General features: G+C 39.5%; 1 protein-coding gene across 4 annotated transcripts in view; it reads right to left on the reverse strand.

The window, feature by feature from the left end:
- Positions 1-3,875: 3,875 nt before the first annotated feature.
- GKN2 (gastrokine 2) overlaps positions 3,876-24,307 on the reverse strand; it is a 326,024-nt gene continuing 305,592 nt past the window's right edge. For 3 of the 4 annotated variants that reach the window (XM_045446315.1, XM_045446314.1, XM_045446313.1), the window contains 5 exons: positions 8,938-8,988; positions 8,370-8,507; positions 6,234-6,344; positions 5,207-5,363; positions 3,876-4,093 (listed from right to left, as the gene is read on the reverse strand). In XM_045446315.1, the coding sequence (XP_045302271.1) occupies positions 4,011-4,093; positions 5,207-5,363; positions 6,234-6,344; positions 8,370-8,507; positions 8,938-8,988 (540 nt within the window). In that variant the 3' untranslated portion in view covers positions 3,876-4,010. Of the gene's footprint in view, positions 4,094-5,206; positions 5,364-6,233; positions 6,345-8,369; positions 8,508-8,937; positions 8,989-10,932; positions 11,012-24,307 lie in introns of those variants that run through there. The other variant, XM_045446316.1, reaches the window with a different exon arrangement.

Genomic DNA, 24,307 nt, shown 5'->3' on the forward strand with positions numbered 1-24,307 from the left:
TCTTCTTAAGGGAAACAAGATAGATGTAGCCCAGGCCCATTTGAACAAATGGAGGTTCTGTTAGCAGGAAGGGGGGGCAGGAATAGAGACTAAAAGGGGGAATGAGTACTCATTGGATATTTGTGCTGTGTAATACTGGAAAACTCTGATCAACAATAGATGATGGGGTGCCTGGGTGGCTCAGTTGGTTAAGCATCTGACTCTTGGTTTGGGCTCAGGTCATGATCTCATGGTTCATGAGTTTGAGCCCTGTGTCAGGCTCTGTGCTGACAATGTGAAGTCTGCTTGGGATTCCCTCTCTCTCCCTCTCTTTCTGCCCTTCCCCTGCTCACGTGCTCTTTCTCTCTCAAAATAAATAAATAAACTTTAAAACCACCACCACAACAACAGATGGTGAATGTTTCTTTCAAAGGTCTTATCCTCTTTAGTTTCTGCTGCTTTGGGTCACTCTCCAGTGCCCCCAAACACCTATATTTTTAATGTCTTGTCCAGGTTTGTAATTGTTGTCAGTAGGGTTAGCCTATTATGAGTTAATTCATCATTATCAGAAGCTAGAAGCCTCCATATTTTTGTGAGTTCATCAGTTTATATTTATTACGTTCGGGTTAACTAATGCTTAAACTCATTCAATCAGTTGTCTAAACAATGACTTTGCATAATAAAGTATTTGTTTGGGCTCACATGTTCTACTCCTGGGAGCTCTGAATGAACAAATTACATTTAGTTCTACCTCAAGGAGACCAAATGAGTATACAGGACGTATCATTTACTGTGAGGAGAAAAATGTCATAGGAAATAAGATCTCCACCTGCAAGCCTTACCAGGACTCCTAAAATCCTCCGTTGGCACTCGTGCCATGACCATGCCTGCTCTCTCAGGCCAGCTCTGGTAGCCGGATCAACTCTTCCAATAGCCTTGATGTGTGTTGTGTTGGGTCCAGACTTGCCTCTCCTCCCCAATGGCCTGGAGAAGGTCTGTGCGCAGACCTTGGGTGTATAGTGACTTAGCAGAGTAACTTAACAGTAACTTAACAGAGCTGATAGCCCAATAAAAAAAATACAGGGCAGATAAGTGGGCACACACCGAAAAATCCAACTATATGCTACCTACATGACACTCACTTTAGATTTAAGCACACACATAAGCTAAAGGTGAAGGGATGGAAAAAGATATTCCAAGAAGATGGCACCTAAAATAGAGTAGGGGTGGCTATACTTATATCAGACAAAATAGACTTTTAGTCAAAAACCGTCACAAGAGAAAAGAAGGCCATTACATAATGATAAAAGGGTCAACTCACCAAGAAGATATAATAATTATAAATATAAGTGCACTCAACATTGGAGTACCTAAATATAAAATGTAAACCTGGGTAGATCCGAAGAGAGAAATGGATAGCGATACAATGATAGCAGGGCACTTTGATATATCACTTTCAATAATGGATAGATCATCCAGACAGAAAATCAATAAGATGACAGCAGACTTGAATAGACCAAAGGGACCTAAGAGACATATACAGATCATTCCATCAACAACAACAGAATAAGATTCTTCTCAAGCTCACATAGAATATTCTCCAGAAGAGATCATATATTAGGCGGCCAAACAAGTCTTAACCAATTAAAGAATCATTTCAAGTATCTTTTTCAACCACAATGGAGTGAAACTAGAAATCACTAACAAAAGGAAAACAGGAAAGTACATAGAAATTAAACAGCGCACTCTTGAATAACAACCAGATCAGAAAGAAGTCAAAGGGAAATTAGAAAATATCTCAAGACACACAGAAATGAAAATAGTTGATATCTTCCCGCCCCAGCCCTTAAGAAGGAACTCCTTTTAAAAAATTTGTTTTCAAGTGTATTTATTTTTTGAGTGAGAGAGAAAGAGTTCATGTAGGAGGGGAAGGGCAGATAGAGAGGAAGAGAGAGAATCTCAAGAAGGCTCCACACTGTCAGCACAGAGCCTGATGCAGGGCTGGAACTCATGAACCATGAGATCGTGATTTGAGCTGAAGTCAAGAGTTGGATGCTTAACTGACTGAGCCACCCAGGTGCCCCTAGAAGGCACTCCTTTTGAAGAAGGTTTAATGAAGCCCCACCTTCCTTGTAACTTCTGTTTGGATGCATTCCTTTTAGGCATGTGCTGGCCCACTCCACCTGCTGCCCCTAACAGGTATGCAGCATGATACCAGCACTGAGCAGGGTTGACTGACCTAATGAAAGCAGAGTCAGGAGAAAGCAGAACTTAAAAGTTCTGCTTTAACAATGGGACTAACTTTGTAAAAATGGGACTAATGTTGTAAAAATGAATGAGGATAACATACTTCTAAGCAGTAAATTCCAGAGTAGGTTGCCAGTCATAACACTCCCTCTGCCCACCATCCTCCACCTCCCACCAGTCCTGGCCACAGGAGTAAGAATGTGCCCCAGGTGGTTCAGTCAGGCTCCTTTCCAAAGATTTTTAAAATTAAAACTAATTGAACTTAGAATGAAGAAAAACCCCTTCCTTTCTGATGATGACACTAGGAAAGTAGGGATGTTGGGGCTCCCGGTGGTGGTGTTTCTATCGTCCTGGAGAAAGTTAATATAAGATACCAAGGTTGACATGCAGAGAGGAGGAGAGTCCAGAGTGGGAGAAGAGTCTGGCCACCTTCAGGCACCTAGGTCTAGCCACCCAAGACCAGAATATCCCTGTCTGTCTACAGCAAGGTAAGACAATAAATTCCACCCTCCTTGCCTTAGTTAATTGGACTTGGGTTCCATCACTTGCTAACACCAAGCTCCCAGCTAGTACACTGTGCCACTCATTTGGCATGTTATTGTACACTCTTTACTGTTGCTAGCAAATGCTTTCATGTAAATGTCTCACTTCCCCAACAAGAAAATAATTGCCTTGACAATGGTAGTTTGGCCCTCATACCTATCCCAGTGCTGAGCACCACACGGGTAAGTGCTTGACATATATTTATTAAAGGTTACTATGAAGCAGATGCACAGCGTTAGGAATAGGAGCAGTCGACAACAGGAATTCTCGTTCAAGTAATTCCTCTGTGTTCTGAACCTGCGCCCGGGTGGCCAGTCCACAGGAGAACCAGCCATGTGATCTGGGAAGGTGCCCACATGACACAATTTATTTGGAAGATTGGGAATTGCTTTCCTTCCATATCTTGACTTGGCATTCCCAGTTTCTCACTCCTGTCAAGATTTTCAGTAAGGTTCATCTTTCACTGGGTGATGGGTGTTCCCCACGACCTCTCCCCTCACTCTAAGACCAAATATATTATAATAGTATTTATTAAGGTTGAGTCTAGCGTTTTGATGAGCTAAAAGGCATTTTCTGAAAGGCATGTGAATGGCCCTCCAAGCTGGGTGCCTTGTCATAGGGGATGGTTTCCTTCACCTGGGTGGTCAAGCTGTTTGTTAACAGTACGGCAAACCCACCCCCCTCCCAGGGTGGAGGCCGCTGCCTCCTGCGGCCTGTGCAAGTGGTTGTTTTTTGTTATTTTTAATGAATATTTTGTTTTCTTATTTTTTTATTCAAGTACAATTAACATACAGTGTTATACCAGCTTCACCTGTACAATGTATTGATTCAACAATTCTATACATTCCTCAGTACTCATCAGTATAAGGGTGCTCTTAACTCCCTTCATTTTGGTGGACAGATGGGTGGCTGGTCTGGTGGGCAGAGACAAGAGGTACACTTGCACCCAGGAGACCAGCCTGCAATGACTCAGCGTTATTATCTGGGAGCTTTCGCACCTTTTGTGCTTCACTTGGAGTTCTGGCAAATTCTTTCCTTCTGTAGGTTGACATCAACATTGTTTGGCTTCCCGTTGCTGTTTACAAAAAAAACCAAACACCCATATATCTGGAAATATAGGATTTATGTTTTACTACTGAGTCTCAACATTAGTTGGGGTGTTGGGAAAGAGCTTAATTTGGCTGCTGAGTGGAAACCAAGGGGCTGTGTCTTTGAAAAGATGACGCCAGTGGGCTCGGTGCCTAAGCGTCAGTGACGGCGCAGATGGAGATTCCAAGGATACCCAGGACTCCGGTCTTTGTGCAGGCTTCCGCACGGATGTCATCTGAAAAAGGGAGACATTTTTAAAGAAAGAGCACTAAGAAATATATTATTAGAGTGCAGCAAACCAATGCCTTTTTGTTAATGTTTTGACCGGGGGTGGGGCTGTACATGTATTTTCATGATCCCCAAGTTTTTAGCTATCCTTGTATTGCAAAGGATAGTAATAGCTTAACTTAAAGAAGACTGACAATTCCTAGAAGTGCTGTCTGGCTCTCTTTGATTGATGCTGTGACATTCTGCATTGGTGACCTGCCTGTGTGCTTTTACTTATGAGTACTAATGACCCTACCAAAAGAAAAATGTCTTAAATTTTTTTTCCTGGAGAGTAAAAATGTAATAAATGCTAATTATTGTCTTTTTTCTCTACCTTCTACTGTTCTGGGGAGTTTACCTTTTTGCATTCTCCATCTGTGGCCTGGCCTCTCTTTCCCTCTGGCCACTCTCCTGTGTTTGGAAACTTTGTATAAAATGCTAGTAATGACTGGTTACCTGGATGAATCAGGGCTTTCTACCTGTTGGTCAGTGCACTCTGCTTGCGCTTTCTAAGACTAGTTTCTAAGACTATCCTAGATTCCTAAATGTTTTTTTAAAACTTTTTTGAAGAATAATTGACAAATGTATTTGCATGCATTTAAAGTGTACCAGGTGATGATTTGATATACATGCATATTGTAGAATGATGACCAAGATCAAGATAACACATCCATCACCTCACAGAGTTAACATAAGTAACTTGTTTGTATGTGTGTGTGGTAAGAATGCTTAAGATCTACTCTCAGTACTGTTTTATTGACTCTGGTCACCATGCCTCATATTAGAGAATACAATAGTTTTTCCTTGGCACCCAAGACATTTTTAAATTTCATTCTCTATGTTAACCCATCAACTTCTCCACCAGACTATGTGTTCCTTAGGGGCAGAGTTGTATTCGTTTCTGCATCTCCCTAACATTTAGCACAATTTCCACACATGGCAGGGGTATGAAATTCCCAAAGTAAACCGAATTGGGTCATGTTCCACGTTGATTTGCATTTCACACAACACCTAGCAGAGCGCCCCGCACATTGGAGCTTTCAGAAAATACGTGATGAAGGATTAATTTATTGGTACTCACGTGTCTTTTCCACCACTTCTCCCTTATACAGGGGGACATGACTGCAGAGCTGCTTGATGGGGGAGCCGAACAGGAACCAGTCTATGTGAGTGATCAGAGACTGCAGTGGGCTGTACTTGACCCAGATGTATTTGTCCGAGTACATGTTTTTCAGAGCCTACAGTAGTATGGTAGGAGGGGATAGGATAAAGTAAGCTGACATCATCATGTGTGCCTTATGCTAAACTGACTTTTTCTTTTTCGTTTAATTAAGCAGAAGGCGGTCGGGAATCTCAAGACACCATCACTTTCTGAGCACTTAGTCTGCAGAGGGACCTCATTATTACCAATGTTATTTTACTGCCGGTGAAAATAAAACCCAGAGAGGGTAAATCCCACGGCAAAGGTAGCACAGATGGGAAATTAGAGAGGGAGAATTAAACACCAGGTTCCTAGCCTTGTGTAGGGTTTGTTTATTCTCACTACCCTGTATTGTTTCTTTGCACCTTCATGTTGTTGGATATTATAACTTCACTCATTTTTCTGCCAATCACTATTTCTGAGAGTCCTGCTGTTCAGTCCTTTCTACAAAAACACTGGAATTTATTATAGGCTCTTGTATCGGGGGCTGTATGGTAGAAGTCAAGCTAAGAGGGATGCCTGGGGGGGCTCAGTGGGTTAAACTTCCAACTCTTGATTTCAGCTCAGGTCATGATCTCATGGTTTGTGAGCTCCAGTCCAGCATCGGGCTCAGTGCTGACAGCATGGAGCCTGCTTGTGATTCTCTCTCTCCCCCTTATTCTCTGCCCTTCCTTTGCTCTCTCTCTCTCTCAGAATAAATAAATAACCTTAAAAAAAAAGAAGTCAACTAAGAGATGCACTCCTGATCCCAAAAACAATAAATGTGAAAACACTTTAACAGGTGGAAAGTACATAACCATGGTAAGATATATATCATGATCTTCGCCCTTACTCTCTTTGTTCCCGTACAGGTACCAGTTTTCCTCAGCTCAAGAACAGGAAATATGCAAGGGTACCGCAGAGTTACCTTCCTCTCATAGATGTATCGTTTTAGTTGGTCCAGAGCAGGGATGGCTTTATGTTTCATGTCCAGGATGTAGCAGGCTCTTCGGGAGAGCACCCTGGATGCGATGTAGCCCTGAGACAGCAAGAGCACAGTTACTGGCCTTCCTGGTTCCCTGGGTTCTGAACTGGTGGGGATGGCATTTGAGCCTTGAGCTTGAACAATGAGTGCCAGTGACTGCTTTTCAATCTGCAATCCATTCCAGCCATGACTTCTTTTACACGGTAGTTTTGTTTTTTCCCTTGTCCTTTCTATCTCTAAAATTGCGCACCCTACTTGTCATGCTTTGCCACGAGGGCCTGTAGTTTGGGTTTAACAATTAAGAAGCATCAGCTCTCCGGAAGCCTGGGTGGCTCAGTCAGTTGTGCGTCTGACTTCAGCTCAGGTCATGATCTCACAGTTTGTGAGTTTGAGCCCCACAGTGGGCTTCCTGTTGTCAGCGCAGAGCCCCCTTCGGATCCTCTGACCCCCTCCTACCCCCGTCCCTCCCCTGCTTGTGCTCTCTCTCTCTCAAAAATAAATATTTTTTTAAAAAAGAAGAAGCAACTCTCTGTCTCTTTCTGTTGATGTTGTTCTGCCTTTTCCTCAATTTGGAGTAAATTCAGTATTCTTTAGAACTGTGCTTTCCAATATATTAATTACTAGCCACATGTGCTATTTAAATTTAAATTCAAGTTAAAGAAAATTTAAAACGTATTTCCTCTGTCACATATCTCAAGTGCTCAGTAACCACAAGCAGCCAGTAGCTTCTCTACTGGAAAATGTAGATACAGGACATTTCCACCATTGTAGAAATTTCTACTGGACAGCGAGGCTGTCCTTGACATAACTCACTCACCGCTAACACACACACACATGCTTCATCTATTCTCCCCTCCTTCACTGTCTTCTCTCCATCCTTTCTCCACCTCAGACCCAAGCTGGCCAGACAGGTATGAGCTGGAGGAAGGTAGGATGAAAACAGCAATGGTGGGTGGGGCCCGTGGAGCCAGAAGGAACCGGAAGCCATCTAAGCTTCATCTTGAATGGAATTCTCTCTATGGAGTTCCAAATAATTATACAGTCTGTGAGGTTGTAAGTAATTAAAAAAACAAATTCTTCTAGTTCCTATTTTTCAATTCTCACAAACTGACAGTTCCTAAAATTCAAAAATAGACTGAGGCAAAGCCTGATGACAGTTGAAGAGGCTTAAACCAAGTCTTTACCACTCTTTTTTTTTTTTTAAAGACCTTTTGGGGATTTCCTTGAAATCTGTTTTTAAAAATAACTTCAGTACAGCTTCCTTTAAAACTGTATCTTCCAAAGATTCTATACTTTCAAATGTGTCCTAGAGCTCCCAACGCCGATGAGGGGGAGGAATGTAAGGAAGTTTCTACAAGAAAAGGAGAAGGAAGGCGTGTTCAAATGGTCGGTCAGAGGGACTACAACCACACCCCATAGCTCTCTCCTGCAGGTTCCTAGTCAGGTGGTACAAATGGAAAACAAACAAACAAATAAATAGATAAAGGACCGAACAACCTTTCTGAGCACGTTTGAGACTTGTTGTTAATACCAGCAACTGAAACTTGAAAATAGTTTGGAGTTGTTGGTTAACATGCTTTCCTTCTTCCCGAAGAAGTATGATTTATTGCATATCCTGCTTACATAGTTAAATGTGTACAGTTGTTCTGGATTTCTGCTATTCTGTGATGGTTTATTCTATAATCATTCTTTTTCTGCATAAGTGTCTGTATTAGAAGCCCTAAGTCATTCATTTATTCATTCAATGAATATTTTTGAGTGTGCCAGGGCTTGCTTTGGGCTTGGTCACCCTTCTAGGCACTTTCTGAGCCTGTAGTGAGACAATATCATTATGCTTCCAATTTCCACCTGAAAAGGTCAAACAAGTGTGTATGTTTCCTGTCACACTTTTTTTTTTTAGAAATGGTTTTGTTTGTTTTTCCATCAATCGCTTGGTTATCTAAAGGGAAAAGGAGAACTCAGAAAATTCTGAAAGCATTGCCAGTATAGTTCTTGGAATTCAGATGCATAGGAAATGGCTACCCCATCATCCTTGAGAAATCCAGTCTTGGGGAATGCAAAAATTCCCTTGCTGCTTACATGTTTATAGTCAAAAACCGTGGTAGAGGAGCATGATCCTGCATGGATGTTAATGATGGCGAAATTTTTTTCATTGTCAACTGTCACTGTCTCCTGAAGATTGCCGCCATTATTGTTTGGGCTGATGATGTTATAAACCTAGATTAACAACAAAGACATAATGGTTTCTCCATAAATCATATGCATTGGAAAGGCAACCCACCAGGTAAAATAAAGGCATCCACTTGCTGTGAATGGGAGATCAAAGCCTGAAACCTCTTCCCTGGCATCCTATACCAAAAGCCCATGCTTAAATAAGAATGTGAGGCTCTTCTTCATAGTTCACTATGTTATATATGGGAGAAGTAATGACATCACAGGAGAAATGAAATTGACCACATTTTACAGCAATGGGTTGCATTTTTGAAGGCATTCCAGTTAGAAATAACCAACCTTATTGATTGCACTATTGGGTATTTCTGGGATTCCATCCCAAACAGGGCTCTCTCCTGTCCTTCAGATTATCTTGTATCTTCCTTTTCCTCTCCCAATAGCTCCAAGATATAAAGTCCATAATGAACCAACTTACCTCGTATCCATGAGATTGTGTCCCAAAGATGGCCAGCACCAGGCATACCACCTGAAAAACAGACCAGTTGCATCCATTCCACTGAGGGCAAAGACATAAGGAGACACTGGACAGGACAAATACAAGTATCTCACAAAGTATCTCACACCTGGAGACACAAGTGGGTGGTCATGAATGGTCAACGGTACATTTCCAAAATGTGAAAACGCATTCACTCATTTGACAGACATTTATAGAGTTCATGCTATTTGTCAAACATAAGATTCTACTTTTAATACCCAATTCCCAACCCTTCCCAACATTATAATCTTCTAGGTAGCATATGTTCTTACGCCAAGAACAACTTGGAGCAGGTGAATAGTGAGGAAGGATTTGTTTTACTATGGGAATACCCTGGTGTGATCCACCCTAGATTTGGATTATAGGAGTCAAGTTGTGTTTTCTGGTTAAAAAAAGAATTATTTAATTCCTTGGGGTTGAGAAGGTAAAATAGATTTAAAATGGATTATGGGTGACAGAAATACAATGGATTCCCAAGGAAAACATGACAATAGGGTGCTTGGAGGCATGGTTAATTTTTGAGGCTGACATTAAGGAAAGTTCTATATTCTTCTTAGTGATGCCATCAGACAAATAAATGTTAGGTTAACCGGCTGAGACTGACACTGAGGCAGTTCTGAAATTTTGCCGTAGTTATGTTAAGAGTTATCCAACATGTTGATCCCAGTTTTGTGCTCTTTTCTGAACATCACAGTGTATGGCACTTTCATTGCAAACCACTTATGAAGGGAATCTGCAGGGAAGCAGATATTTTTAAGAACCATCAGTAGGACTTTTCTACTCCCCTAACAATCACCAATAACATTTCTCTTCTGATGACTGGGGGTGAAGTGTCTGACGAAAACCTGTGTGGAGATATCCAACCTGCCTACCTGCATAGCCACATACCTTCTCTGACTCCAGGCCAGCTCTAGAAACCTTTGACGCTCCTCTGGATACTATATAATGGGTCTACAGAGGTTTGAACAGATGGGTGGAGGACTGACCACCATAGTGATATAATTAGAGAAAGCTCAAAAAGTGTCCCCTGCCCCCAAATAACCACCCACTCAACATCATGATTAATACACCACGGTTGCAGCTTTGTTTCGGTGATAGATCTCCTCTTGGAAAATCAAGAGACGCCTGGGGAGAGGGAACTTTTTAAGTCAACCATCTTGAACACTTGATGGGGAGGAACTTATCATTTTGCTTTTTCCCTCAACAACTAAATGAGAATAGGGGATACATGACTGGGGAAAGAGTTCCATTCTGGATCAAAACACAGTCCTCTGTTCATGGAGCACGGCAGTGTGGAACCATGGGAGACTGAGACCAGGGCTGGGATTGGCAGGAGGAGAGGTGGTCATAGCAGGAATGTTCCTGCCAGTGGGGTCTGAGAAGGGTACATTTCAAGTCTAAACCTCACATTTACTGGCATGGGAAAATCACATTCCTCTGTGCCTCGGTCTCCTCATCTGTGGAATGGGGTAATACTACTCAACTCACAGAGCTGTGGAGTGAATAGATCAAAGTATTTATGTGAAGTGTGTAGCATAGGACCTAGTATGCACTTAGAAAAATGACAGCTGCTATTATCTTTTTTTTTTAATTACCACTTCTTTTTTAAATAGTAAATGCTGCTGTCCTAAAATGCCTACAATCTTCCCAAGCTCATAATTATTTAATATTCTCCAAATTAAAATTCTTTAGATATTTCCAAATTCTTTCCTTGCATTTTTAAATAAACATCTCAGAAAATAGACGATGGACAAGTAAATATCTGACTTAATATTCAACACTATCGCTGCCAAAGACACTATTTAATTCAATCATAGAAGCTTAGAAGCATGCACAGTGTTCATCTAAGTTTTCTGAAATCGAAGGCACATTGAATTTGAACATTCTCTGCAAGAGCCACCACAAGAGTATAAAGAAGCATAAGCAAATACTCACGAGGATTTTCATTTTGCCTGATGGGAAGAAGGTGCCCAAGCAAGTGAGGCTACCGGTGCAACTTCCACCCTTTATATTAGCTTTAAGGTGTGGAAATCTCTTTCCAGAACAATTAATTTGGAAAAGGCCATGTCCATATATCTGACACACCCCAGCAAACAACTTTATCAGGATTGAGACCCAGTCACATAACCTGATATCAATAAAGTTCATTAGTCAGTAGTAAAAATTTACCACTTGGTCACTCAGTAAATATTCCTTGCTTATCTGCATTATGTTGCAGTTAAGATTTCAATTTCCACCCTTTAAAAATATTACAGGATGCTTGCTCTACACCAACATCTTGTAGACATACAAGGACACAATCCTACTATCTGCCCCTAATATTAAAGTCCTCCCTTAAGAATCTTCAATGTCTTTTCAGGTCTGCCCTGCATTTTGAATTCTTCTGCCCAAAGACTGGACATAAGACAAGAGTTGAACACTGGCTGGGAGGGGGGGTCCCTATGACCTTATTTCTTCTCCCTTTTGAAATTGGTCCCAATTTCCAGAGATTCATGAGAAACAAGATTCAGATAGCACTCTGCCCAATTACCAGGATTAGCCAAATTTTTACATGTAGCATTGCCCAAAACTCCATAAAAACTGTGTTATATATCTCTAGTTATCCTGGAATGCACTGGTAATTTCTCAAATTCAAAAAAAATAGAATAAAGTTGGATTTGTGTAATTTTTATAATGCCACGATAAAAAAATATTTGGCTAGTGTTACGGTAGAATCATTAATTCAGAAGGCGGGAAATACAAAAACAAACAGTACCTGTAAATGACAAAACTGTTAAATATTGAGAATCACTATGGTCAGCAGCTGCGCCACCCAGGCGCCCCAGCAGAGAAATAACGTAAATGATGTTCCTGTTCTGCAGCTGGAATCACTTCCTAACTAGCTGCTTAAAATAAGAGGTTTTTCAAAAGCAGACATTGGGCATTTTGGGGGTTACCGACTTTACTGGAGTTCCCCTACCCTGGCTGGTTAGCTGGCGTGCATGTAAAACATGCTGCTTTATTAAATCTTTTTGAGATACTGGCAGCAAGAAGGATTACAGTGTTGCAGTACCATTGCAAATTTTCTCCCATATCTGGTTCCTGAGCCCCCCAAAATCAAGCCAGCTCCCACACCTGAGGCAGACAGAGGTATTACATACTTGCATTCCTTCCTATTTTTGTCTGCCTTCTTTGTATTGATAAAGACTTCACATTCTTTTTTTTCCCTTTTATTTCTGGAAGTTTTCAACTTTTTTATTATTTAGTTCTAACTTTGATATTCTAGCATGCATACTTAATTTATCACATTCCTTACAATCCAAAAGGTACCCTGCATTTTCATCTTCTCAACAAAGACAAGAATTCAGTAACCTTTGACTAATTACTGAGCATTTTTCCATCCCCATATTGGTATATTTGTGCAACATTTTACTTTCACCTTTATTAATTTATTTTTATTTTTTTTAATGTTTATTTTTGAAAGAGAGAGAGAGAGAGAGAGACAGAGTGTGAGCGGAGGAGGGGCAGAGAGAGGGAGACATGGAGTCTGAAGCAGGCTCCAGGCTCCCAGCTGTCAGCACAGAGCCGGATGCAGGGTTTGAACTCACCAACTGCGACCAACTGCGAAATCATGACCTGAGCCGAAGTCAGATGCTTAACCGACTGAGCCACCCAGGTGCCCCTTACTTTCACCTTTAAAAAATAGCACAAAAATACTTGTTTCCCATCAATAGATAATTAAATTAATCAAATTTTTGTGCTAATTCTCATTTTTTATATCACCCAAAGTTTGTTTCCTCTTGGCTTAAGTATATCTTTTATAGTTCTTTTATTGAGATCCAATAGATACTAATTTTTTTTGTCTTTTTATGTTTAAAAATACCTTTACGTTTTTATCATCCAATATTGTATTTATTTAAAAAAAATTTTTTTAAAATTTGCTTATTTTGAAAGAGAGAGCACAGGCAGGGGAGGGGCAGAGACAGAGGGAAAGAGAGAGAATTCCAAGCAGGCTCTGCACTATCTGTGTGGAGCCCAAAGTGGCACTCGAAATCATAAATCACAAGATCATGACCTGAGCAGAAGCCGGACACTTAACCGACTAAGCCACCCAGGCGCCCCCCCCCCCCAACAAGATTTTATTTAAATTCAAGTTAGCATATAGTGTATTGTTGGTTTCAGGAGTAGAATCTAGTGATTCATCACTTACATACAACACCCAGTACTCATCACAAATGCCCTCCTTAATGCCCATCATCCATCTAGCCCATTCCCCCACCCATCTCCCCTCCAGCAACCCTCAGTTTGCTATCTATGGTTAAGAGTTTCCTATGGTTTGCCTCTCTCTCTTTTTTAATCTTGTTTTATTTTTCCTTCCCTTCCCCTATGTTCATCCGTTTTGTTTCTTAAATTCTACACATGAGTAAAATCATATGGTATTTGTCTTTCTCTGACTATTTTACTTAGCATAATGCATTCTAGCTTCATCCATGTCATTGCAAATGGCAAGATTTCATTCTTTTTGATGGCTGAGTAATATTCCACTGTATATTCCACTATATATATATATATATATATATATATATATATATATATACATACCACTTCTTTATCCATTCATCAGTCAATGGACATTTGAGCTGTTTCCATAATTTGGCTATTGTTGATAGTGATGCTATAAACGTTGGGGTTCATGTGCCCTTTTGAATCAGTAGAAAATGTCTTTATTTTCTTCTCACTTTAGAATTGTAGTTATAGGTTGACAGGTATTTTCCTTCTAGCACTTTAAAGATGTTACTCCATTGCTTTCTGGCACCCACTGTTGCTGATGTGAAACACGATATCAGCATGGTTGCAATGTTCCTAATTTGTTCTTTTCCACAGTAATACGCTGTTCTATTTCTGCCAATTTTATTCTCATAATTTATTGTTCTTTTTTACAAATTTAATGCCTTCATTTATATCTGAAAGTATCTTAAACACATCCTTAGTTAATGTCTTTTTCTTGCTATTTTGTTGTTCAAACCAAATAGTAAATCCATTTATTTCCACCTATTTACTGGGTTAGTTACCTTTATGTAAGTTGAAATCCACTTTAACTCTTACCTTCTTTTTTATAATCTTTTCTTTATTATGACTCTTGCCATTCTTTATCATGGTGCAGCCAATGAATTCATTACCAGGTCATTTTTGCCATATCTAAGAAAGGGCTGAAAACCTGCTGTTAGGGGGGAAAAGAGTTTCAATTCTAAATGGCCCTGGGATGAGGGTGTAGTTATTTAGGCAAGCTAATGTAGATCCTACCATAAGAAAAAAATTAATTCCAAGTTAATTTTTTAAATACATATAAGCATTGTACATATAGTAAAAGAAGTCAAAAACAAAAAGGAAAAAGGAACAAACTAGAGGAAAATACAGGTGAACTTTGATCTGATTTTCGCAATGCAAAAGATTTCCTAAGCCTAAAAGTATTGGAATATATCACAAGAAAAAAATGTATAAGCCTCACTAATAATAAATGATCATTAGTTATTTAAAAAAATTAAAGGCACATTTGGGACACCTGGGTGGCTTAGTCAGTTAAGCATCCGACTTCGGCTCAGCTCATGATCTCACAGTTCATGAGTTCAAGCCCCACTTCAGGCTTTGTGCTGACAGCTCAGAGCCTGGAGCCTGTCTCAGATTCTGTGTCTCCCTCTCTCTCTGCCCCTCCCCCACTTGTGCTCTGTGTCTCTCTCTCTCTCAAAAGTAAATAAACATTAAAGAAAATTAAAGGCACACTTAAAACTCAGGAAAAATACTTTTAACACATATGAGAGACAAAGAGTAATATTTTCTTTGTTTATTTTTTTAGGATTGAATAACCTTTCTTATTTTTATTATTAAATAAACAGCCAAATGTTTATTAAAAATCTCCAAAAAGTAATAGTTTCAAGTTATAAACGGCTTTTACAAATTCAAAAGAAAATAATGAATGCATGCAATGTTTTTTAATGGGCAAAGAACCTGATTACAGGAAGGGGCATTAATAGGAGATGATATAGAGTTGAAGCTCGGAAAACACCCTGCCCAGATTTGAATTCTGAGTTCTCTAATTTCTCACCATGTGCCTCAAAATCTTCGTGAGGACAGAAGGAGAACAAAGTGCCTCTTCAGAGCATCCTTGGGAACGTGGATGAGCTCATACACAACATACTTATAGTAGTCACTGGTGCAGAGTGAGCTTGCAATAAAATTTACCCAATATTATTAAACTATTTTCATAAGTAAAACATGTTCAAACTTGTAAATTATTAAATAATTGAAAATTCAAGCAGCTTTATTAAATTAAATATAAATGGAACTAAGATATCTGGAAAATCCCTAATTATCTGAACACTTTTTAAAAAACCACTTCCAAATAAATCATGGGTTAAAGAGGTAGTCACAAGGAAATTAGAAAATATTTTGAAGTTAAGGAAGTGAATATGCAACATATCAGAATTTGTGGATACAGAGAAAATCGTAGCACTGAATACTCATATTGGAAAAAAAAGGCCTAAAATAAATGATCAAAGTATTCACCCTAAGAAACATGAAAACAAATATCAAATTAAACCTAAAGCAAGCACAAAACAAGAAATAATAAAGATAAGGGTAGAAATAAATGAAATTGATTATAGAAAAATCAGAAAAAAAATCAATGAAAAACACCAATGATTTAAGTGATCAATTGATAAATCTCTAGCCAGACTGTTCAAGAGAAAAAAGGCATGAATTATTAATACCACCAATAAAAAGGGAGCATCAATACATCAGTGCTGATTTTATACCCATTAAAAGAATAATAAGAGAATATTCCAAACAACTTTAAGTCCAAAATCAACAATCACATGAAGTCAACAATCTAAATGAAAAAGACAAAATTCTTAAAAACCACAAACTATCAAAATTTACTCAAGAAGAAATAAATACCTTGAGTGAGCCTATATCAATCAAAGAAATTGAATTTGTAGTTAAAAACTTTCCAAGGTGCCTGGGTGGCTCAGTCAGTTACTCTTGATCTTGGCTCAGGTCATGATCTCACAGCTCCTGAGATGCAGCCTTGTATTGGGCTCTGCGCTGATGTCACAGAGTCTGCTTGGGATTCTGTCTCTCCTTCTCTCTGCCCCTCCCCCACTTATGTGGTTTATTTTCAAAAAAATAAATAAATAAACTTAAAAAAAAAAACTTTCCCACAAGGGGTACCTGGGTGGCTCAGTTGGTTAAGTGTCCAACTCTTGATTTCGGCTCAAGTCGTGATGATTTCAGGGTTGTGAGATCGAGCCCCATGTGGGGCTTCACGCTGAGCATGGAGCCTGCTTGGGATTCTCTCCCTCCTTCTCTCTCAGCCCCTCCCCTGCTCACACATGCAAGCATGCCTGGGTGGCTCAGTCAGTTGAGCATCCGACTTTAGCTCAGATCATGATCTCATAGTGAGTTCCATCCTGCATCAGGTTCAGTGCTGTCAGCACAGAGCCTGCTTCGGATCCCCTGTCCCCTTCTCTCTCTGCCCCTCCCCCACAGGTTCTCTCTCTCTTTCAAAATAAATAAATAAACTTAAAAATAAAATAGGCAAAAGATTTATATGGTGGTTTACCAAGAAGGTATACAGATGGCAAATAGGTATATAAAAAGATGCTTAACCTCATTGGTAATCAGGGAAATGCAAATTAAAACCACCATACACCTATTTTGAATGGCTAAAAATCACAAACAAGCAAACAAGAGTGAACATTCCAAGTGTTCTCAAAGATTTGGAGCGAATAAAATTCAAGATATTATGACCACTTTGAAAAACCCTTTGGCAATTGCTCATAAAGTTGATGTAATTATCATAAGACCCAGAAAACTCACTTCTAGGTGTTTACCCAAGGGAAGCAAAACTATACGTGCACATTGGAACCTCTGGGTGAATATTTGTAATAGCTTGATTTGTAATCACCGCGTTTAGGAAACAACCCAAATGCCTTTCAACAGGTGATTGGAGAGTTAAACTGTGATATGTTTATATAATGAAACAATAATAAAGGACCAACCCAATGATACATGACATAGTTGAATCTTAAATGCATTATACTGAGTGAAAATAGCAATAACAAAAAAGGCTCCCTACTGTTTAATCCCATTTATATGACAATTTGGAAAGATAAGCGTAAAAGGGCAGGAAAGAGATGAGTGGTTGACAGGGGCTAAGGATGAGGGGTAAGATTGACTCTAAAGGGCACACGGAAGCTTTGGGGGTGGCTCATGTTCTGTACTTGTTTTCCTGGTGGTTCATCACTGTGTGCATTTGCTAGAACACAGAACCATAGAGTCGTAAGGATAAACTTTACTGTTTACAAATTCTATTTCAATAAACCTGATTAGGAAAATACTATTCATTAAGTATAAAAATATAAGCAACATTTAAAAACAAATTGAGGGGCGCCTGGGTGGCTCAGTCGGTTAAGCCGCCGTCTTCAGCTCAGGTCACGATCTCGCGGTCCGTGAGTTCGAGCCCCGCGTCGGGCTCTGTGCTGACAGCTCAGAGCCTGGAGCCTGTTTCAGATTCTGTGTCTCCCTCCCTCTCTGACCCTCCCCCGTTCATGCTCTGTTTCTGTCTGAAAAATAAATAAATGTTTTTTTTTTTTTTTTTTTTTTTTTAATTTTTTTTTTCAATGTTTATTTATTTTTGGGACAGAGAGAGACAGAGCATGAATGGGGTAGGGGCAGAGAGAGAGGGAGACACAGAATCGGAAACAGGCTCCAGGCTCTGAGCCATCAGCCCAGAGCCTGACGCGGGGCTCGAACTCCCGGACCGCGAGATCGTGACCTGGCTGAAGTCGGACGCTTAACCGACTGCGCCACCCAGGCGCCCCTTAAATAAATAAATGTTTTAAAAAAATAAAAAATAAAAACAAATTGAAAACTGAAATATTCAACATATAACAGAAACAAATGGTACTATTCTCAACTTACTAAATGTTTTCTAAATCCACAGGAGAAAAAAAAATGAACACAGGTAATTTTTTTTTAATGGGCAATGACCTGCTTTGAGGGAGCAAAGTAAGAGGAGATGGTTAAGAGTTGAGGCTTCTGACATTCTGCCTGAATTTCAATTTTTTAGGTACTCCCTGTGTGATCTTTGGCAAGTTATTTGGTCTCTGTGTACCTCAATATCCTCATCTGTAGGTAAAAAGCAATAAAATGGCTCCTCACAAGGTTGCTGTAAAGATTAAAGGAGGTCATACATCTAAAGACTTGGAGTAGCAGCTGACATGGTGGGTTCACAATAAATGTTGTCGATTTATTGGTCACTATTTATTATAAATAAATATTTTTTATAAATAAAAAAACATTCAATACCATTAATTATTAAGAAACTGAAATTCGATAATTTAATAAGATACCACCGGTTTTAATTCTATAAAAAAAAACCCACACACTCAACATATGCATGCACATACTAAAAATCAGATTTAAAAAAAATATGCAACTTCAGGTTTTCATTCCAACATATAGTAGTGCTTAGACGTGACCACTCCTCTCCTTGCAAGAAATAAGCCAAATGAATTGAAGATCAACCAACTTTTCTTGAACCCATCAGAGAATTGAAGTCACTGGGCACACTGCCATGGCAAAATCGGAAGAGACAGGTGAACACAAAGAATCACAGCTGAGATAAGAGTACCTGAAGCTGAAGCCACCACAGCCAAACTGATGGGAACATCTAAGTGGTAATTTTCACAAGCTTTTGAAGTCTGAGTGTGGACCAGGGTGAGAGTGACAAATTCCTGAACACCAAAACCATTTGTGGGTTTTCACTCCGGGAACCGTACCAGGTTCTCATGGTGAAAAGACAAGAAAACCACCTCGGATCTCTGTCAGGGAGAGAGGAAAAGTAACCATTTTGAAATATGCCAAGAACGTTCTCTACAGCAAGACCTGATCTCCAGTGAAAAAAATTTCTCCAGAGCCTTATCTCATCTAGATAGAAAAGGGCAAATACCCAACTCTAGTGCCCTCTCGCTTTGTTTCATCTCATCTAAGGAAAATAAGAAAAGAAAAACCTGGGGTGCCTGGGTGGCTCAGTCGGTTAAGTGTCCGACTCTTGACTTCGGCTCAGGTCATGATCTCACAGTTTCTGAGTTCGAGCCCCACATCGGGCTCTGTGCTGCCAGCCTGGGATTCTCTCTCTCTCTCTCTCTCTGCTCCTCTTTCTCTCTCTGTCAATAAATAAATAAGTAAACTTAAAAAAAAAAAAGGCTAAGAAACACTTGTGAAGGTCACAGCCCAAAGACTCAGGCCCACTAAAAGACTGAGATTCAAACTATACAATGCTTCTCTTTTGCAACTTCTTACTACTTCGTTAACAGGGTTCAAGTTTCACAACGGTGAATTACAGCTTTAAAAAACTGCAAGGCACAGACTCTATTTAAGAAGAAGATTTTAGCGAAACACAAAGGTGGGGGGGGGGGGATAAAAACTATGGGACTAAAGAAATTTAAAGCCCCTGAGGAGCAAATCTTAGCAACAGCAAACAGTTAACAGAGCCCAACTCCAGCCACATTAACATAAAGCCTCATGCAAAAGGCTTATTTACCTCAAATCCTGATACCTTATGTCCTGCTTTCAACAAACAATGAAACATGAAGAGAAGAAAAAAAACTAAAAGAAAAGATGGTGGAGAATATCCAAGAACTGTGGGACATTTTCTTTTTTTTTAATGTTTATTTTTGAGAGAGTGCAAGCAGGGGAGGGGCAGACAGAGAAAGGGACAGGGGATTCAAAGCAGGCTCTGTGCTGACAGCAGCGAACCTGATGCAGGGCTTGAACTCCCTAACTGTAACTGTAAAGTCTGGACTTTGAGTGATAATGAGTTGTCGGTGTAGGTTCATCAGTTGTAACAAATGCACCACTCGTGTTGAAGTTGATAATGGGAGAGGCTGTGGATGTGTGGGAGCAGGGGGTATACAGGAAATCTCTGTACCTTCTGCCTAATTTTGCTGTTAACCTAAAACTTCTCTTTTAAAAAAAAGGCTATTAAATAAAACTGTTTTTAAAAACAGAAGGCGAAAAAGAAGAAACAAAAACCAAGGGCAACAAGTACAAAACACACCTGTCTTGATTGTCTAGCAGTTAAAAATGGTAGATAATAGTCCAGCTATACCTATAATCCCTTAAATGTGAATGATCTAAATATACCACGTAGAAAACAAAGGCTGTTTGAATGGATCAAAAAATAGGGCCCAACTGAATGCAAACTGGTGCAGCCACTGTGGAAGACAGCATGGAATTTCCTCAAAAAGTCACACTATTGGATATTTACCCAAAGAATACTAAAACACTAAGTCAAAGGGATAACTGCACACCTATGTTTATAGCAGCATTATTCACAATAATCAAGATATGAAAGCAGCCAAAGTGTCCATTGATGGATGAATGGATAAAGAACAACTGATACATATATATGTGTATATATATATATATTTATGTGTGTGTATGTATATGTACATATGATATATAATATATATATATAATAATATATAATAGAATATTATTCAGCCCTAAAAAGGAATGAAATCTTGCCATTTGCAAGGATGGATTTGCATGGATGGACCTAGAGAGTATCATACTAAGCAAAATAAGTCAGTCAGAGAAAGACAAATACCATATGATTTCACTCACATGCGGAATTTAAGAAACAAAACAAATGAGCAAAGGGGAAAAAAGAGAAAGAGAAAGACAAGCCAAGAAACAGACTTTTAACTCTAGAGAACAAACTGATGGTTGCCCGAGGAGAGGTGGGGGAGGGGGGCGGCATGGATGAAATAGGTGATGGAGATTAAGGAGGGCACTTGTGATGAGCACTGGGTGATGTATGGAATTGTGGAGTCACTAAATTGTACACCTGAAACTATTGTAACCGTGTATGTTAACTATCCTGGAATTTAAAATTTAACAAATAAAAATAAAAAGAAGACCGAACTATATGCTATATACAAAAGAAAAAGCCATTTTAATATAAAGACACAGATAGGTTAAAAGTAAGGAGGTGAAGGAAGATATACCATCTAATGTTAATTTTTTTAAAAAGCAGAGGTGCTTTTTTTATATTAATTTTAGACAAAGCTGACGTCAGAACAATAACAACAGCAACAAAAAAACATGATCAGGGATAAAAAGGGTGAATTCTTCAGGAAGATATGATCTTTGATACACATGTACCTAACAAAAGAGTATCAAAATACAAGAGGTTAAAAACTTAAGAGAAATGCAATGAGAAACAAAGAAACCCACTCTTCTAGACTTTACTACCTCTTTTTCAGTATTGATAGATCAAACAGGCAGAAAATCAATAAGGAAATAGATGAACTGAACAGCACCATCAATCAATTGCATCTAATTGATGTGTAGAGTATTGCATTCCGTAACATCAGTATACACATTCTTCTCAAGCTCTTAGGAAACATTCACCAAGAAAGAGCATATTCTGGGCCGTAAAACACACCTTACCAATTTTAAAGAGTAGAATCATACAAGGCATATTCTCAGACCACAGTGGAATTAAATTAGTGATCAATAACAGAAAGGTAACTGGAAAATCCCCAAATATTTGAAGCCAAAATGATATACGTCTACATAACACATGGATCAAAAGAGGCTCAAAAGAAGTTAAAAGGAAATATGGTAAGAAGTTAATGAAGATTATTTCTCCATTGCAAAATGATATGTCTATTATTTGCTTTGATAATTTTCCATATTCTCTACAATTTCCTATGAGTTACTTTTATGATCAGGGGGGAAAGGTTTTGATTATTTTTAAAAAGGAAACACTGAAAAGGTAGCGTTTACAGGCTCTGGGGACCAGTTGTGTAAGGGAGAGAGGTGGTGAGGAAGCAGAGTTGAGGACAGCTGAGGTGCTTGTCTTGATGGGCTGGTAGTTAAAAATGCTATGAAACTAAATATAAGTTATAGAAACACAGCATGTTGGGGAACTAATGAAAATGTTTTGGTTTGGAGTCATCTAATATGCACATTTGTAAACTCATATCTGAAGCTTGGTAGGGTCTGATCTGTTCTTCAATCACATAGAGGTGGCTCATGTGTTCAGAATGGAGGAGCTTCCAGGGAAAAGAAGAGGGAGGAGGATCAAGGGTAGGTCCAACACCAACATTAAAGAGACAGATGGAAGAAGAGAGGCAAGCAATTGTTCGGGTGGTGGAAGGAGCAAGTGGAGAGCAAATAGGAGAAAGTCGTGTCACAGATGTTGAGAAGAGACTTTCAAAAAAGAAGAGATGATCAGAGCGAAAAAGAAGAGGTCAAGTCACATGAGTACTGAACAAATTGCAGCACATCCGAGGTTTCAGGGTCAGGCTCCCTGCCCTGCTCGCTCTGAGTCCCAACATCACCAGCTGTGCCTGGGAGGTGAGGCAATGGAATCAGAAAATCTACATGATTCTTTTAAGAGATGTAAAGGGAAGTGGAGAAATAAGCTTCCTATATGAAGAAGGCAGAGTTAAGGGGAGGTTTTTATGTTTGGCTTTGGCTCATTTTTTTAGTATCGGGGAGATTTTCCATACAAACCAAAAAGAAGTAGCAAACCAACAGGCAGATATTGAAATTTGAGGAAAAAAAGACATTTACCTGATGGAGAAAGGTGGGAATCAGCGGTGGAAGAGACAGAAAGTGGAATCACTTTCTGGTGCATCCTCCATTGTCCCATTGGATTTAGTTATAAAACACAAACCAAAAAAAAAAAAAGAAAAAGAAAAATTTCCAGATGGTGACTGCAAAGCATTAAACTCAAGGTATGGGGCTCTGAGTGTGAGTGCCATGTGACTGCACTGGTCACATGTCCAGGAAGCCAGCCCTGTCTCTCATATGGATTGTAGGATCTTGGGGCATGAGCACTGGTTGTTTGGCAACTTTGAATCTTCTGTGGCATTGCATTAGCTGGAGCATGGCGAATTGTATTTAATTAATTATTTTTCAGTATGAGGAAATGAATAAAAGGATTATAGGCTTGGTGACCCACTGCTGAGCAGCAAATGAAAAAATTTTTTCCTGGCCTGGATGAGGGGAGTTGGCTCTTTATTTAAACCCTATGGGATCTCAGAAGAAAAAGTACACTCCAGAATAAGCCACAGTGGATACGTTTCATTAAGCATTTCCAGGAATTGGAGGCTGGGGTGTGGATAGGAAGAGTACATAATTGAATAAACATGGGAGCTCAGAATTCCCTGAGATACCTCCGAATATCCAATATGTTCATCTGAGCATGTGTTCCTCCAGAAGTGAAAACATACACATGTGTGTATATTTTCGACCTGGGATGTAGAAAGGAAAACCATTTCAGGTAAGTCACCCTGCACGAAACAATGATTCACAAAATCATGCTTTGCTGCTCAGTGGCCCTAAGGCAAGTCCTTTACTTTGGCCTTCTTCTGCCAGGAAAGCCATGGAGGCAGTTCATTGCAGGGGTGCTGGGTCCTCACAAGACCTGGGCCCCAGGCGTGGCCCTCACAGCTGCTGCACGGTGGTCCTCTCCATTTGGGACCAGATTTGCATCTTCCCGTGTTGAGTTGGGCTCTTCCCACACTTCCCTTCCCACTGCTGTGGTTGAAGGAACACACCTTCTGCGTGAGTGTTTTTACACCACTCTCTCTGAATTACTTCAGGGTGAACACTGAACAGGGAATACTTGTTCTTATTTCTGAATTATCTATGAAAGAATTATAAAAGCAAACATGTTACTTATCACTTTGTGATTCTGTTCCTCATACGGTCATATTTTCTCCGACTCCTTTTTAGGATAGAAGTACTTAACCAGGTTCTGATGATGAAAAATGAAGTTATTTACCAATTTTATCATTATCTCTATTTTCATATATTTTATACAGGTGATGTCATCACTCAGGAGACCCTTTGGCGAGAACTTTCCAAACCATGTTCAAAATACTCTAATGTTCAAGGTTAACGACCGATCTGAGGCATAATATATCATGGGCTGCCTCGAAGAGGATCCCAAAGCTCTGGCAAATGCAACTGGACAGACATGCAAGCAACGACAGAAAGGCAGAGTTACATATATTTTGGAAAGCAGTGGTCTCTTGGAAACAACAAAAAAAGAAGGGCTCTAAGATGCCACAGGGGAGAGCTTCCTCCACTTTGCTGTAATTTGAAAAGAATTTCTTTCCTATACAAAAACAACTATGTAATAAGCATAGCTTTTCTGGAATTAGAAGCTTTCTAGCAATGATTAGTAATATGCTATTTTACATGTCCTTATTGCTATTTTTTTAGACATGACGTTCCTGTGGCCACAAGT

The sequence above is a fragment of the Leopardus geoffroyi genome, chromosome A3 (genome assembly GCF_018350155.1).
Source record: "Leopardus geoffroyi isolate Oge1 chromosome A3, O.geoffroyi_Oge1_pat1.0, whole genome shotgun sequence".
Taxonomy (NCBI): domain Eukaryota; kingdom Metazoa; phylum Chordata; class Mammalia; order Carnivora; family Felidae; genus Leopardus; species Leopardus geoffroyi.